Consider the following 17490-nt stretch of genomic DNA (forward strand, 5'->3'; position numbering starts at 1 on the left):
ATATTTCACATGACTGTGAAACTTCTAAAGAAAAATGCCATTAAGGCTCTTGGATAAACAGGCCTAAAGTTTGGGTGACAGGTCAGGAAAGAGAATATTTTCATCTGTACCATGTTCTCCTCTTGGCCGTTTCGAGAGAGGAGTGACTGCCTGTGACATAATTCGCCGGATCCTTGGTGTTTTCATGCCTGGAGATTTTCCTGCTGAGTCCTCTTGGGCCAGAGTATGATCAGTGGTGAAATTTGCATCTCACCTTTCATCTCTTCTCTCCTGCAGGGGATGCTCTTTCTTACCACAATGGATGGAAGTTTACCACTTTTGACAGAGACAACGATATCGCCCTCAGCAACTGTGCCCTGACACATCATGGCGGCTGGTGGTACAAGAACTGCCACTTGGCCAACCCCAATGGCAGATATGGGGAGACCAAGCATAGTGAGGTAGGTGACAGGCAAACATCTTTTTTGTCCCAGGCTCTTCCCACATTGATTTCCCAAAAGGGACACCCTCCTGGTTGGTTTGGCTGCCCCTCTCCTTCCGATGCTTGCTGTCAGGGCAGTAGAGCTTCTCTTCCAGGTTCCATGGCCTCAAGGTCAAGGCACTCCCTGTCCATCTGCTGAGACCCCTCCCCACTCTGCATTCCCACCAGTGCTGCTCACTTACTTAGTGCAGGTGGGTGGGAGCTCAGGCTGCCCACTGCTGAATAGAGACAGAGATGTGGTCACACACCATCTCACTTTACTACTGCACACGTGAGCCCTGTCTCATTCAGCTTGGGCTGCTATAACAGATTACTATAGACTGAGTGGCTGAACAAGAGACATTTATTACTCACAGTTCTGGAGGCTAGGAAGTCCTAGATCAAGATACCAGCAGATTCGGTTCCTAGTGAGAGCTTTCTTTCTGGCTTGTAGACAGCTGCCTTCTCACTGTGTCCTCACATGGTGGAGAGAGAGCTCTGGTCTCTCTTCCTCTTCTTATAAGGGCACTAATCCCATCATGGGGGCTGTACCTTCATGATTTCATCTAACCCTCATTACCTCCCAAAGGCCGCACCTCCAAATGCCATCACATTGGAGGTTAGGGCTTCACCATATGCGTTTTAGGAGGACCCAAACCTTCCATCCATAACAGACACTTCATAATTCTTTCTAGTTGTTCTCCCAGTTAAACCAGAGTGATTTCTCTCAAGTCCTTTGATCACCAGGAAAATAGTCTTTCGTGCCTTAGGTCAGACCCACCCTTGGATCCACTTCATCCAAAGCCACCTACAGTCTGCCCAGAGCATTATGCTGAACCGTCTCTCCATTTCAGAAGTGTGCACACGGGGCTGAGCGTTCTCCAGGGCTCCTTTCCCCTCCGTTGCTCTGAAACTTTCTTACAGTGATTCCTTGAACCTCTATGACCTGTGAATATCATCTTGACTCCTTGCCAGCTACCGGGCAACTCCTGCCTGCTCCCTCACAGCTTCTTGAAAATTGCATCTTTGTTCATACTCATCATTAATCCATCCCCTCTGTGAGCTCCCCGAGTCCCCATCCTGGGTTTCTAATTTCCCATCCTGGGTCCTGATCCTAGCCTTCATGAAGCCACCTCTCCCCAGAACTCACCTCCTGCCAATATTACTGTAAATATTAGCACCTCTAAAGTCCAGGTACCTTTTGATTACTTTGGTCCTGACCAACAGTGGGGGCTCCTAATCCTTATATGGTTTCTCAAAGGGAAGAAGAAATTTGCCCCCAGGGAAGCCCGGGAGGGTGGGCCCATGAATCCTGGTGGCAGCGTGTGGGCTGACTCAGGGAAGCCTGTGATCAGAGATCAGATATTTGAAATGAGCAGCCAGCGTGTCCTAAACCATCCCCATATTTGCTAATAAAAGACATTCATCTGGTTAATGTGCTTTTCACAGTCTGCAAGGCATTTAGCTTCTTGTTTATTATTTACTTCACAAATTAAAATATATAAAATTGGTCACTTGGGCTCTTTATTGGCCAGGTTGCAAGGTTATTAAGTGAATTAAATATTATTGCGCTCACCAGTCAAAAGACATAAAATGAAATTTAGCTTTCAGCAGGCTATTTGTTACCCCAGAGCTAATATCTAACCAGTCTAAATTGAAAATGATTTTACACAATTGGCCAATTAATATGTTTATTTTTGCCTTTAATTTTTTGGAAAAGCAAAGAGTGAGGCAAAGATAATGTGATCCTTGCTGGCCAGGTTGACCCTGTGTTATCTTTGCTGCAGCTCTGGCGTCACCCACCGCCTGGACTCACACCCCGCATCCTCCAACTGCTCGGGGCTTCCAGGTCACCTCAGCCTGTTTAACCACAGCTGACCAGCAGAGGGCACACGTTTCTAGATTCCACCCTCAATTCCCTTATCATACTATCCCAGTCACCACTTGTCTCTTTTTCTCTCCCCTAAGCAGACAGGGAGTGGTATTACTGGCAAAGAAGCTTTTCTTTGTGCCATAACTGATCTCACCCTCCTCCCAGGTGCCTTTTCTTGATCTTAGGTTTTTTTGTGCAGGGGGTGAACTGGGAGCCGTGGAAAGGACATGAATTCTCCATTCCTTATGTGGAGTTGAAAATCCGCCCTCATGGCTACAGTGGGGAGCATGTCCTGAACAGAAAGAAGCGGACACTAGGAGGAAAGACGAGAACAGTCTGATGGCCCATGTGAGAAATCGTCACACGAGATGACCGGTCCCGGGTTGGGGCTGCTTGAGCTTGGGGTAGGGTGGGTAGTGGTGACTGGCTTATGGACGCTTGAAGGACGCTCAGAGCCTCTAGTTTCTGAGATGGCTGGATAACCTGCAGGGCAAAGCGTGTCACCAAGCTTCAAACCAGAGAGGTTACCTTCTGTCACCTGCATTTTTGCCCATTATATTGGGGCCTGAAAAATTGACACAGTAGTAGTTGCACAGTGTGTATGGGAAAGACAGCACTGAAACTGTAAGGTTTTTCAGTCTATCTTCAGCAACAAATGTATAGGTTTAGGGCAAAAAAAAAAAAAAAAAATCCAGCACTTCACCAATTGGAAATCTCTGGTAATTGGTATATATATATTTAAAGCTCTGTTAATACAAATCTTCTGTCTAGAAACAAGCACCAAAGAAGGGTTCTCTTTGATGACCAAGGGGCTGAGGTAGCCTGATGCTTGTTACCTCTATTACCACTGGGTTTTGACAAAAAAGATGTAAATTTTCCCCTTTTAAAAAATTGCTGGTGTTATGAGGAAGAATAAAGGGAACCCAAAGGGACCAGGATGGATCCACATTTAGCTTAGTTCCGACTAGTATCCAGGCTGCTGGAAAACAAGGCTTCGTGTTATCGCTATTTTTAAGTGCCCCCTTTCCAGCTATTTGCATAATCTTTCATAGATCTGCATATGTTGTGAATAAATTCTCACTCGTTTCAACTTTAAATAATTTGACTCTCTTGGTAATTGGTTCCTCCCAAAGCCTCTTTCCAGTGTCTCCCTGTCATGGCGTCAGGTCCTCAGCCTCCCTCCTTTCCCGCGCCCACTCAGTTGGAGCCCTGGGTTTTCTGAAAGCTCTCAGCACTGCAGGCTCACTGTTTGAATGGGCACTTGGAGAGGTCAGATCCTTTCTGCTTGTTTTCCTGTCACTTTAGAAGGTTTTTCTGTAGCGAAGTCAGTGACCATTGAAGTAACTTAAATTCCTCTTCACAGAAAAAAGAAAATAATAAACCACGTGATTTAAAAAATTTTGCCTTGTGTTATTTTCCCCACGTAAGTGCACTTGAATTCTAAATTTAACCTAAGTGCAAATGAAGGTACAATTTATGCATTATAATGGAGTTTGGTTGGCTGTGGGCTCTTACGTGTGATGGCAAATAATGGCCTTGGGAACCGGGAGGAGTGAGTGAGTGGGAAGGAAGCCCAGCGCTCTGCGAGCTGCAGTCCCCTCCAGGACCGGAGGGCCAGTTACTGCCTCAGGTTCTCCAGGTCTTACCCCCGGCTGAGTGCCAAGCCATATTCTCGACAGTTTTTGTCAGCCTTCAAAGTTTTCAGCACCACTCCCCTTGCCCTCCTGCTGACACATGCACACTGAGCAATGCTGTGGTCCCTGCTAGATATGATCGTGGGGGCTCTGAATGGCGTACAGTTGTAGGGTTGGGGCTGATCATTAAAGGTGTGCTTGCATGTTGTTCATTGATTCAACAAGAATTTAAGCGCCTGCCTGCTCCTCACCAGGCAGTGTGCTAGGGAGGCAGGGGTGAGCAGTGACGGCGAGCCCACAGAGGTGAGCAAGCCAGACATGGAGTGTGTGCCGTCATTCATTCATTCAACAAATATTGACTAGGCCCTATTGTGTGCCCGGTTCTACTCTAAACACTGGAACTATGGAAGTGAACAAAACATAATATTCTTGCCCTGTGCTTCTCTTATTTTGGTGGAGACTGACAAACACACATAAATGGACAATTTTAAGAAGTGTTAAGTGCCCTGGAAGAAGAATACGACTGAAAGGTGCAGGCAGTGATCGGTGGTGGAGGTGAGGGCTGTGCAGGCCTCTCCGAGGAGGGGCTGTGGGCAGACATCGCCCAGATTCCTTTAGTCGTGATCCAGCATCAGCAGGGCCGAGCCTGAGCTAATTTGCTCTCCATCTTAAAGGCCCCTCTGTCTAGCTTCCCAGTACTGAGTCCTCTCGTCTTCTGTTTCCACGGAGGGTGCTCGCCTTAGTGATTCAGAGCCTTGTGCTCATCCCACTGGGTGCAGGCTTTTTAGACAAAAAAAGTGTCCTTTGCAAAATGGATCAAACCCTGGGATGACTCAGAGCTGAGGGTGGTACCTGGTGGACCCTGCTTCCCAGCGCGTCACGGGCCGTCCGATATGCCTGGTAAAGCACAGAGGGCTGGGCCCCGTTCTTGACCTTCTGACTGGGTCGGTCTGGGCTGGCTGCTGCTGCTGTTGGTGATCAGTCTGAGTAGCTCTGGCCTAGGGGGCCGCCTGCCGAGGGTCATTTGGGTCTGGAGGCATCGGTGATGGCAGCAGCACACCCCACGCTCACTGACCTCTGCGTTCCTCCACCACTGGCCAAGAAGAGAACTGGTGGGGAGACTGGTGTTGTGTCTTGCCTTCTTTCCTCCGAAGGACCCAGGCTGTCCAGAAGGAGTGGGCAGAGAAAACCTCAGCTGATCCTTCAGGGGCTCTACGGCGGGGCAGAGAAGCAAGTCAGGGGAGGCTCATTTTCAAAGAATATTTGTCTGCCTGAGGAGAACATTCCAGCCCTAAACCTCCGTGCCTAACTTCATCTTAACGTGACCGGCTCTGGCAGCTGAATTTAGGTCCCAGGAATGGGGTTATGGATAGACCTGCTTTTCAGAGGGTCAAACGCTTTTCTGAGAGTTGAGTTCTGAGCCATCAGGGTTTTGAAGCTTAAGGGACCATTCTTACCCTGTAGGACAAACCAAAGAAAACAAAAGCTGTCATTGGAGGGACGGGCTGCAAGCCAGGCACTAGGGTAGAAGCGAGGACAGAAGTATCTGAGCCTTTGAGAAGGTCTCTGAGCCATTGCTTGTTCCGTGCAAGATGCTAGCAAAGCAGTGATGGACAGAACCCAGCCCCTGCCCGCAGTGTGGCGGGGACAGCCACGGGGACAAACCATGACAGTGGGTAGCGCAATGGGGACAGTGAGTCAACAGGGGTGTGGTCTGGATGCAGTGAGCAGAGCAGGGCACTAGGGAAAGCTTCACAGGTGTGATGTGGGCATTAGGTCTGGAAGGACGAATCTGAGTTGACGGGAGAAACGAGAGGCCTGGGAGGAGGCAGGGCACCTCGGGAAAAAGGAGTGTGGTGGCAGAGACGGGAAAGGGTGGAGTGTGGCATGTTCGAGGGCGGAAAGTGGCTTCCTCGTGGGGTGAGGTGTCATCGGTGGGGGCCAGGCTGGAGAGATGAGCAGGGACTCTTGTCTTGGTTGTGCGAGTCCTGTGGTTGTCAGTGCTCACCGTCTATCGGAAGCAGCTGGAGTTCTTATGTATACAGACCCTGTTTCACCTCTGAGGACTCTGCTTCTCTGAGTCTCAGCCGAGTCACATGCATCTGAGCTTTTTAAAGCTCCCAGGGGATTCTGACATGCACACAGGGCTGAGGACCACTGCTAAGAGGCAAGAGTTGGCCAGTGGAGAACACTCAGAGGTCTGTAAACCTTGGAGGGACACATGTAGTGAGGCTTTTAGTTTGGAAATATCATTCTGGCGGCATGAAAGTGAATGGGAGTAGGTGTTGAAGGAAGTTTTGGGGAAAGCATGGAGATTCACAGACTAGTTAGGGCTATTGCAATAGGCAATAGGGGCTGACTTTCTTGGTCTGTGGCAGAGATGGTGGGAAAGGGGAGAAGGGCTCAGATTAAAGAGAAATTTAGGAGGAAGAGTCAACAGGATTTGAGGGGGATGCGTGGTAAGGCAGGAAGGGGTCCTTTAGTGGCAGAGTTTAGGGCTGGTGGTTCTTGACAGTAGCTTCCCCTGGGAATCAGGTCCCAGTGTTTGTTTGTCACGTGACATCAGGAGCTCTGCTTTTTAACTTGGAATTCTCAGGGATTCAAGGATTATTAAAGCCAGAAGGTGCTGAAGGAGCCAAGGAGAGAAACAAAGGATGACCCAAGGGATTGTGATCGAGGGGATGTTGTGAAGGGAAAGAAGCAGGTGTGGTGTGTGACGAGAGAGAGGATGTGGACAGGAGAAACGCAAATGGAGGTAGAGAAGGGCGGAGGGAAAAACAAGTAGAAATAATGAAAAGCTTTTGGCGAAATGTAGTCGTTTGCTGGAGGAAGTTTTCCACTAAAAAATTTTCCAAGTCATTCTCTTAAGTGCTTCACCTGGGTGATGGAGAGGCTCAAGAAGGAGTTTCTGTCAAGAAAGAGCAGGAATCTATACAGTTGGGGCCAGCAGCCCAGGGCAGGGGGCAAGCTGTACCCAGCCAGGCCAGGAGATGGCAGTGCTGTTCTATCAGGAACCTCTCACTTCCCGAGCACTTTCCTCTTCTCCATAAAGGGGAGTGCTGGGGGAGTCTCCACTTTTCCCTCCTGGGTAACAGTCTGGAGAGTCAGCCCGTAGGATATGGCTCAGCATCCAGCCTGTGCTTGGCAGTTGCGCGCAGTGCTACTGCTGGACTAATGCACAAAGCAGGTAGCTGGGAAAGGCCCAGAGATTGTCTGGGGAGACCTGGGCTCTGTCCGGGGCCGGCTCTGCTGGGCTGGTGGTGGGACAGGTGGGATGGGGGCCGTCGGCATGATGAAAGGTGAAGGCGGCACCCCTGGAAGGGATTTTAGGCTGTTTCTAATGTGCAAGTGAATTTCCACTTCCCGAAGTTCCTCTGTTAGTTGGTTGTTTCTATGAGGAGATAGGAAATGGGTTGAGTTCCAATTCGAATGTCAGATAAAGAAGTTACGTTCCCAGTTTAGCCCATAAAAGCCTGTTTATTCTATAATAGATAAATTGCAGGGCACTCATAATGACAGAAATAGAAAACCATGGCATTGCAGTATTGTAATTTAAACAATAGAAGAAAACAAAATGGAATGAAAACAGTTCATTATTTTGGTAAGTGAAGAAAATTAGGTTTAATTGGAAGAGGATAAAGAGATGAGGCTTGCTGTGGTACATCTGAAGGAGACATTGGGGCCCTCTAAAGGCTTGTGGGCAGAGCCCTTTATTGTACTTAATACGTTTCTGATGTAAGGGAGGGGCTCCTGCAAGTTAACGGTCTTTGAGGAGCCAAAATCAGTAGATGGTCCTGGATCACAACACCTGGTGTGTAGAAGGGCACTGGGGTTGGCCGTGAAGACTTTGGTTTCCATTCCAGGTCCGGGTGAATTACTTACTTGCCTTCCCTGGGCCTCATTTTCTTCTTTGTAAAATGGGAATGATATCCATCCCTGATTTACTCACTGCATCGGTTGCTGTGAGAATCAAATAGATAAGGAAGGTGCTCTTGTGTGATAGGAAGCTCTCTGGAGTGTAAGACAGAGGGCGGGGAGCTTTGGTCTCTGAAACTTCATTCAAAACTTTCAGGTTTTCTTTATTCTTCCTTTCCTTAATAGAGGTGTATTTGCTGTGGATAGCCACCCATAGGATTATTACGGCTGACAAACGGAAGAAAGATAAGGGGCAGAGTGAGAAAGACAGTTTGGTAGACGTGAAGGAGAATCTGGCTACATTTCAGAAAGGGTTTCCTTGGGGATGATAGGAATTGAGCTGCAGGCAGTGAAAGACTGGAACAGATGAAGCATGGGGGCTACACGAACCCTCCACAGCAGCATTTCTCAAACGGTGTTCCTCGGAACCCTTGCTCTTCCAGATGTGCTAAAAGAAGAGACTTCATGGTCAAACAGACTTGGGAAAACTCTGAGGTAAGCGGAGTTACACCAGTTTCTTCGTTATGGTACCTCTTAGAACCTTTCGTGTGATACACGCATTGTGGATCGCAAGGAGTGGGGAAGTCACAGGATGCAGTGTTTTGCAAACTTACTTGACCATAGAATTCTTTTGTTTTCTGAGAATCTAGATAATATTTCTCAAAGTGTCGTTCAGAGACCACTGGCCTTACCTAGCTGTTAGAAGAGCAGATTGTCTGGCCCCCACCCAAGATTTAATAAATCCGGCAGAAGGGCAGAGAGGGACTGGGAATCTGTGCTTATAAGAAACACCCCAGTGATTCTTTTCTTTTGTTTTTTTCCTAATCAATACATTTATTTAGCATATAGTATATACCAGGCTCCATGTCGTATATTGGAGATACAGTGGTGAATAAGGCAGTTACACTTCTGGCCTCATAAAGGCGAATTCTAGTGCAGGTGGGAATGTGGGGGGAGTGCCAGGAACACAGGAACACACACAGTTACCATACAGTCTGGTCATGCTGTGATGGGGAAGACTTGTGGGGTTAGGGAACCTTTCCTGTGGGCGGTGATGTAAAATCTGGGATACTTCACCAGAAATCTGTTTGTAACAACAATGAAGACGTAGGGTTATGAAAATCCCTCCTCTGTCAAAGGAGCATGGCATTCTTGACCCTGAGATTTGTGAATATCCCTAAGACCCAGTGAGTCTTTAACACATTTAATCTGAGGACCAGTGATGCGGCTGGATGCATGTTCTCAGGGAAACACTTGAAGGGTGACAAAGATGTTGATGCAACTCTCTCCTCATCTGGCCACCAGGGGGCACTGTCACTGCAGGGTCGCTTGGTTGTGGGCAGGGGGCGTGGGTTGAGGTGGGCTAGATATGTTAGGACCTGGCCTGTCACATAACTGCAGATTGGGAGTACGGGAATACTGTAGGCAGTGCAATGTGTGGTGCAATTAGGGAGCACGTCATACCAGTGTGCATAGAAATGTACGTTGTTTTCAATCCTTATCTCAGTTGACCTGTCTGCACCGTTTGACTCTGTGGACTTGGGCTTTCTTCTCCTTTGACTCCTAAGACACAACTCGCTCATGATCTTCCTTCTACCCTTTATAATAATAACAACGAACATTTACTGAGCACGTGTATAAGCCAGGCTCTGTGCTAAACGCTTCATAAACCTTATCTCATTTACTCCTCTCCCTGTGAGATAGGGGCTATCATTAACTCTACTTTACAGGCAATTTTTACAGCGATTAAATCATCGGCCTAAATTTCCATAACCAGTGGAAGTTGGAGTTAGTTTCGGAATCCGGACAGCCCCGGGCTTGAGTCCTAGCCCACCACACTTACGGAGGTCCTTGTCAGCCTGTCCGCAGCATCACTACCCCCGGCTGCACTTTCAGGTTGTAGGCAATGCACACGGGGCCCTCCTTTCCCAATTTCCTCCTCTGCAACTCTGTGGACAGCTCCTACTCTCTGCCCCCACACCCTGTCCTGAAACCAGCTTTGGAGCTTCCCTCTAAGGAAGCAGCAACCACACGTATTGTCATGGTCTATTTGCTTGTCTGTCCCCCAAACAGCCTGTGAGCCCCTCCAGACAGCTTTGTATCGCTGGCGCTTAGTACAGAATCAAAACTGTTAATGGAATGAGTAGCCTCAAGAGGGAGTTAGATGCATGCATGGCCCTTCCTGAATGAAGTGTCATAGGTATTTGAAAACATCCCTTTGAACCTATGACAGAGACAGAAGGCTGTGTTGAAGGGACTCTTTTTTTCAGTCTTGTAATCCTGTGACTTTGAATTTGGGAATAATATTAGGTCAAAGGGCGAGAGGCCAGCACAGCATGTTCTGGTGAGTTGAGAATGCTCTTAGCGCTGCCCAAATCCATATTCACACCCAAGGTCAGGGCCAAGCTGGGCAGGTGGAGCTGATGGCATGTGGCTCTGGCATCCCCACAGGTGTGCAGCAGCTGCGCCTCCTCCAGATGGCTTCTGGGCAGCATTCCCTTTCCAACACTGGAAAGGTTTGGAAGACCTGGGGGAAAGAACAGAGAGCTGAGTGAAGAGTCTCTGTTCTCAGGTTGTCGTGGAGTATGTGGTGATGGGGAAGGGAGACCAGGAATCAACTAAAACTACGGAAATATCAGCCTGCCTTGGGGGAGGTAAGGCGCAGGCCTTCCTTCCTAAGTCCTAGTTAAAATGCAGTAAACACAGTGTTTTGCCAACGGGTCTGACCACTCCTCCCACAAGCTTCTGGACCCATGCTCTCCAGGTTGGTAGCCAGTAGCTGCACACAGCTATTGAGCAATTGAAATATGGCCGGTGTAACTCAGCTACTGGCCTTTAATTTTATTTAATTTTAATTAATTTAAATGGCTGTATGAGGCTAATGGTACCATATTGGACAGTGTAGATACAGAACATTTCCATCATTCCTAGTTCTATTGGACAGTACTACTCTAGAGGGTTTCTGGTCTAATGACCAGCTTAGCATCATCAAGGGAGAAATCAGGAGCATCTAAGTCATTTCATTTCATAACCAAAGCAAAGCTACGGCTGACTTGAAAAACATACATTTATCATACAAACGTGAGTGTGGGTCTATCTATCTTCTATCTACTGTCCTCTATCTATCTATCTATCATCTATCTATGTATCTATGTATCTATCTACCTACCTACCTATCTAGCATGTATCTACCTATCCTCTATTTATATCATCCATCTATCCATCATCTATCATCTACCTCTCTGCCTAGCAGCTACTATCGAGGCTCTTAATCTCTCCCCTTCCCAGCACCAGATTTAACTCAGAGGTCTATTTTTGCTTAGTTTTTCATATTTTCCCCTTTCTCCTTTCAGAAGACATTGATTGACCTCACTGAAGGGAATGTTCTCGAAGTGTTGCCAAGGACCACCCGTGTGTTTTTTCTGCAGCTGGCACTCTGAGGATGCATAGTTCCCGAGGTGTCTGCTCTGCAGGCAGGGGTCTGAACACACTCCTGGTTCTCTGACCTGTGACTCTGCCATGGGGGAGGCAGTGCCCAGGACGCTGGGCCTTTGGTTTCCCAGAGGAAGTTGCTACACCCATCATTTCTGTGTGATGTCTGGGAGAGGGTAATATCTAATACTGGCAAGAAAGTAACTATCCGAGGTCAGCAAGTAAGGAGGTCAGGCATGGCTTTTTATTTTCAAAGTATTTTATTTAAATAAGTTTCTCTTTTGGTGTGTTTGAATTTTCCAGAAAAAAAAATACTGACAAATACTATACAAGTTGGACCATTTATATTCTTCTTGAAAAGGTGACTGCCCTTTTTCTACATCTGCCCCTTCCCCTCGCCCAAGGAAATAAAAGGGCGCATCCACTGACCAGTGGGGAAAAGAGCTCCCTGCCTCTGGTGGCTGAGTCTGGCTGAAGCTGTTCAGAACTCCCGGGCCTGGGCGCTGCTCCCCAAGCCTGTGCTGGTTTAGGAAGCCTCTTCTTTACAATCCTTTCTGCCCTCTCTTGGCTTAAACCCCGCAGGATGGGCCAAGCAGGCTCTAGTCCTGAGGCACCTGGTTGCCAGTGGCAGTTCTGGGGCAGAGGCTGGGAAGAAGGAGTAGAGATGGAGAGAAATAAAGGGGTGGAGCCAGGGTGGTGCTGGGAGAAGAGGCAATGAGATGAGAATAAAACAGGGGGGAGAAAGATGAGAAGGAAGTGGGAAGAAAAGGGAGTGGACTCCACTAATTGCCTTGGGCTCCTTTCACACACCCACTTATTCAACACAAACTTGAGGGCTTGTCATGCACCTGGCACTGTTGTAGGGACCCCATGAAGGTTGTCAGGGGAGTTTGGGGTGGGGAAAATGTACACCTCATTCGGGGTTTGGGCCTCCTGGGTCGTAGGCTGTGGAAGCAACTGAGAAGTGCATTTCTGGGTGTTTCATGCCTGGAGGTAGAACACAAGTCCATTCGATTAGGAGACAGTGGGGCACTGCACCTTGAGACAGAGGCCTTGTCACAGCAGTGACAACTCACTGCTGTCTTAATTCAAACCAGCAGCCAGTTGCCATGGCAACCATGTTACTGGTGTGGTCCCTGATCCCGGTGATCTGCTCTCCTAGATCATATCTGACACCAGTCTCGGCCATAAGCCTCCACATCTCCCTCAAGTCATCCATTTTAGGGGGACTGAGAGTTGGAGTCAGGAAGGGCAGCTCATCCCGGTGGCAGCAGTAGACGTGGGGAGACGACTAGTCATCCTGTGATGTGAAGGGGACAGCCAGATGCTCCATAACAAGGTCTCTGTGTGACAAGGGGATAGAGAATCAGGGGCTGCTGCTTGCTTTGGTCAAAGGGGTGTATGAGTGAGGGGCCCAAATGCCCAAGGTATTTAGGGCCACTTGGGGTGAGAGGGTGAATGTGACTGTTTCTCAAATATGTGCAGGCCTGAATTACGATTCACAGGGTCACCTGCTAGAAGACCCTGGTGCAGAAGTTACTGTCAGATGCCCGCCCTCCGTGGGCCTGGAGTATGCCTGGAGGGCAGGAGAGTACCAGGTAGCCCAAGTCAGCAAATAGAGTATATTTTTCCATTAACACAATCTTATAGATTTTAGTTTTTGCTATAAATATCATAGTTTAGTTACATCATTAATTAAATTGCGTTTTTTCCACCATTTAGAACAGCTTCCATGGGAAAATATTTCAAGAGAGCTACCCAGCAGATTTGCAAAGGGATTTTTAGAGCACTGTCTGCCCCCAACTTGGGGATTATCCATCTTTGTAATATGGTCACAATACAATCAAAACACCAACCAGTTCATTCTATCAGTGGATTAACTCTGCCTCGCAACCTCAGCCCAGTGGGGAGACGCTCTCCTCAACTCACATGTTTACATGTCCCCACGGACCTCAGGGCACATTTGTCAACCTGACCCTTGGTTCTGCATGCGCCCTCCTGTAGAATTCAATACCCAACTTCCGTCCATTGGCAATTAGTGGGCTCACTTAGAAGAGAAGGTCACTTGGGGGTACTGGCGAGGTATTGCAAGTTTACCCTTAGCATGATCATGTATCCAACAGCATCCACAGACAGTTATGAGTACCAACTGTGTGCAAGGCACTTGCCTGAGCTTCAAGATAAATATTAATAAACCTCTATATAGCTTCATCCTACTTTCATTTAAACTCTGTAACTTCTGCATTCCATTTGCAACATACCACACACCCATTACAACCTTATGAAATCGTTTCCAGTGTGTCTTCTGTGAGACTGTACCGGTGATTGTCTTAATTCCTTCCCCACTGAAACCTTTGGTTACATAGGAGACACCTAGCTCAGGTGTAGCCTCTCCTTTCCATCCGTAAAACATACATTACACGGGTCCACACTGTAGTCCACTGAAGTGAATGGAGTTCACTTGCTTTCTATAGCTTTCCAGCAGTCACTACCAAGAGCTGTTTGTTCTTGCTTGGAGAAGGGTGCCTCGCTGAGTGGTTCTGAGGGCAGCATCTCAGAGAGAGGTCTGGGACCACATTAAATACCTATCAGTGGTAATGAGGACTTTGTCATGAGTTGCACACAATAGCTTTCAATAAATTTTGATCCATCGCACGTTAAACTTTTTCTCCCAGATGAGAAATCAGAAGCGGAGGAACTTGGTGTATCTGTATCAATATACAGGGACGGGGACTGTACCAGGTTGCTGGATGGTCCAAATATGAGGATTTCCAGTGAAAGGTTATGTAGGGATAGGACTAGGAAAGCACACATCTCTGACCTGAGTGGTATACAGAACAGACAGTGCATAGGCACCTTGCCTGTTATATTATTGAGCTTGTGTGCCCAAATCTGGCCAGGCCTTCCTGTGAGATGTTGGCAAGAGCCGATAATGTACTGCTTTGCCCAGGGCCTTGCACAAAGTAGACATTCAATGACATTTGATGAACACAATGTACTTGCCCAGGTACCCGTTGCCTGAATTTGCGCGCGTGTGTGTGGTGGGCATGGTGTGCATGCGTGTGCATTTGGGAGGCATGTCAAGATCTAGGAATAAGTGTTCCTTGTGCTTTTGCATATAGAGTATGCCAGAGATGGGTGGAAGGCATGCCTGAGTCTGTAGTCAAGAGCATTGCTATTGGACACAGCTGCCAAGACAGTGCCCAAGAATTGTTCATGTGCTCCCCAGGAGTGCCCTCCATGGGGACACTCAGTCTGAGGTTTGTTCCTTGGTTGAGTAGTTCCTCTGTGGACTTGAGTGCATCACTTCAGGGGCTGCTGCTCCCTAGCCCGTGTGTAGCTGGAAGGCAGCTTAGCCCCCAAGGGAGGACGCCTCTGCTTCCTACCAAGCTAGACAGGCAGTGATGGCCTCTTCTCCATCTGGAGAAGCTTGGGCTGAGCAGAGATCCAGAGATCTTCTTCAGCCTTCTTCTTCTTCTTCTTTCCCTTGTTTCGCTCCGGTTGTTGGCCACTCTTGCCTGACCGACTCCAGCAGCAATGGCAACAGATGAAAAGGAGTGTGAGGACCACCAAGAGTGGTAGCCCCATGAGGACACCCAGGCAGATGGTGTTGAAGAGGCCCTCTTGGTGTTTGGTTGAGATGATGTCCCAGATGGTGCTAAAGAAGGAGCTGATTTTCTCCATGTTGCTTGGCTAGATTGGGGCCAGAGGAACCTTTCAGCTCACTAGCAAGTTCTGGACTCAAAAGGATGCAGCCTTGCCCACTTGCAATTTATTCCTCTTCCAGATTAGGGTTTGGGCACGCCACTGACGGCACCTGAAGAGAGCAAAACAGACTATTCAAGAGAAATGCTGTGGAAATGGTCTATAATTTTTAATAACATCATAGATTTTAGGCTTAGGAAAGGGGAGGGAATCAACGATTTCCAGAGTTCACTGAAATTTGTATTAAGACTCAATAAACAAGATATATGCATGCATTTAGTCAACAAGTACAAACCAATTCTTGCTATGGACACACTATGTTTGGCTTAGGATATAAAAATGAATAGTCTATCAGACCTGCACATAGTAGGTGCTCAGCAATGGTTAGATAAATGAACCAATGTGTCTGTTTGGTGTTTTGGTTAGGAGTTGGCATCCTGGACCCTCTATAAGAGCAGTTCTCAATCCTTTCTCCACCTGATTGCTGTTGAACACGTCCCCCCCACAGGACAGCTCTGTATCTGACCTTCTGTGAAAACTACTTGCCATTTTCAACACTTAGGAAAGCTTAAGCAAGATGAAATGTCTAAGGCTTGCTGCCTGTCTTAGGGGATTTGGACCTCCCCCAAGGTAAGAAGTTCTCAGTCCTCATCCTGCCTCCCTCCTGCCTTCCTTACTGCCCTTCATTCTCTCTTCCCTGCTCCAGGTCTCTTCCCTCTTACATCCCACTCCTGTGCCCGGCGAAGACTCCTCGTGCCTTAGGTGGGGGACCATTTTCTGGTTCTCTCTGTTTCTAACTTCCTCTCCCTCATTACCCTCGTCTTTGCTTTCTGTCCCTCAACCAAATATTCCCAAGTCTCCTTCCCTGCCTGTTCCCTTCCTTTGCTGCGGAAAAGGAGTCTTGCAGGCTGCTTAGTGATGGTGCTTGGAAACTGGGATGGGGTCCCTGGATGCCTCCCTACTCCTATCCTGAGTTCAGCTTACAGCTGGGGCTGTTCTGGTTGCTTATACAAAGCAGGCCCTCTTCCTTTGGTACCCCCTCCACCTCTCCACACATATCTTAGGCCTCAGCATTCAAAGTATAAGGTTTTAGAGGCTCCTTCAGATATGGAATCTTGGTTCTTGTGTCTAGACAGGACTTGAAAGACAGGGATTATTCAAGAAATTTTTGTTTTTTTGAGGAAGATTAGCCCTGAGCTAACTGCTGCCAATCCTCCTCTTTTTGCTGAGGAAGACTGGCCCTGAGCTAACATCTGTGCCCATCCTCCTCTACTTTATACGTGGGTCGCCTGCCACAGTATGGCTTGCCAAGTGGTGCCATGTCCGCACCCGGGATCTGAACCGGTGAACCCTGGGCTGCCAAAGCAGAACGTGTGAACTCAACTGCTGTGCCACTGGGCCGGCCCTGAAGAAAAATTAAGAGACCTCTTGGTGCAAGACATTGCCCTGGACCCAAAGATCAAAGAGTCATTGATTTTCAGGCTGGAAACCTTAGGGATCATCCCAACCAACACTCTCACATAAAGATTAAGATTCTGAGGCCCAGACAGGGGAGGTGACATGTATGAGGCCACGCAAAGCTGTGATGAACACCCAGACCTCTGGAAAATGGGTCCGGGGCTCTCCGAAGGCTGCTGGGCAAGCAGAAGAACTAAGGATGATGATATTACTTTATATTTGTATTTCACTTTTAAGTGAGCAATGGGATGGTGCATTGTCTATGGAGAAAGCCACTGGGGCACCTGAGTCTAGAATCATTCTGAAGACCAGGCTTCATTCTGTTGTCTTGCACTGCAGTATAAATGTGTGTCCCCTCTGGGTGGGGTGTGGGACATGGTACCCCAGGGGGTGTCCTTGGAGGTCTAATTCCTTAGATAACACACTCATGTACCCAGTGCCCATGTGTCCATCAAGCCCCACCATCCCCGACCTCGGTCTTAGTCTGCTGGCATGCAGCCCCACACCCTTATGATGTTATTTATGCAATTTATGCAATTGTATAAATTGACACCAGCTACTGTGCCATTTGGCCCATGGAAATGAACTAAGTGATATGCCAGTCACTTTTCTAGGCACTTTACACCTGTTAACTTATTTAGTCTTTATTACAACCTTATGAAGTAGGTACAATCTGTTTCCCCCATCCCACAGCCAAAGAGACAGAGGCACAGGTCACACAGTGAGTGAGCGGCAGAGCTGGCCTTGCTCATTCTGGGATGTTTGACTCTAGATCCCCCAGGGGTGAGCCCTTCACAGGTGTTGCTCTGGGCCTCATATGCCTTTGTGTGGAATTAACCCATTTTTGGCAAGTAGCCCAGGATTTATAGAATCTTATGCTACTTGGCTATTCCCCAGATTGACTTAAACAGTTATTCCAGTCTGTTGCAAAACAAGACTGCAAAGAGATTTATTTCCTTTGTTAGATACTTCACAAATGCATGAAGATACATACAATAAAAATCCAGTCCTGC

General features: G+C 47.9%; 2 protein-coding genes across 12 annotated transcripts in view; one reads left to right on the forward strand and one right to left on the reverse strand.

The window, feature by feature from the left end:
• TNN (tenascin N) overlaps nt 1-3430 on the forward strand; it is a 104407-nt gene extending 100977 nt beyond the window's left edge. For all 11 annotated transcript variants that reach the window (XM_070590920.1, XM_070590930.1, XM_070590924.1 and 8 more), the window contains 2 exons: nt 277-440; nt 2533-3430. In XM_070590920.1, the coding sequence (XP_070447021.1) occupies nt 277-440; nt 2533-2673 (305 nt within the window). In that variant the 3' untranslated portion in view covers nt 2674-3430. The remainder of the gene's footprint in view (nt 1-276; nt 441-2532) is intronic.
• An 11136-nt stretch (nt 3431-14566) lies between these two features.
• Nucleotides 14567-15131, reverse strand: KIAA0040 (KIAA0040 ortholog). Its single transcript, XM_070590961.1, has one exon. It carries the CDS (start codon nt 14996-14998, stop codon nt 14705-14707), a length of 294 nt encoding a protein of 97 aa, XP_070447062.1. The 5' UTR covers nt 14999-15131; the 3' UTR covers nt 14567-14704.
• Between the last annotated feature and the right edge of the window lie 2359 nt (nt 15132-17490).

This window comes from Equus przewalskii, chromosome 23 (assembly GCF_037783145.1).
Source record: "Equus przewalskii isolate Varuska chromosome 23, EquPr2, whole genome shotgun sequence".
NCBI lineage: Eukaryota > Metazoa > Chordata > Mammalia > Perissodactyla > Equidae > Equus > Equus przewalskii.

What these genes read in the sequence shown, in the direction of transcription:
- KIAA0040 (XM_070590961.1), bottom strand. Translation starts at nt 14,998, where the DNA reads ATGGAGAAAATCAGCTCCTTCTTTAGCACCATCTGGGACATCATCTCA.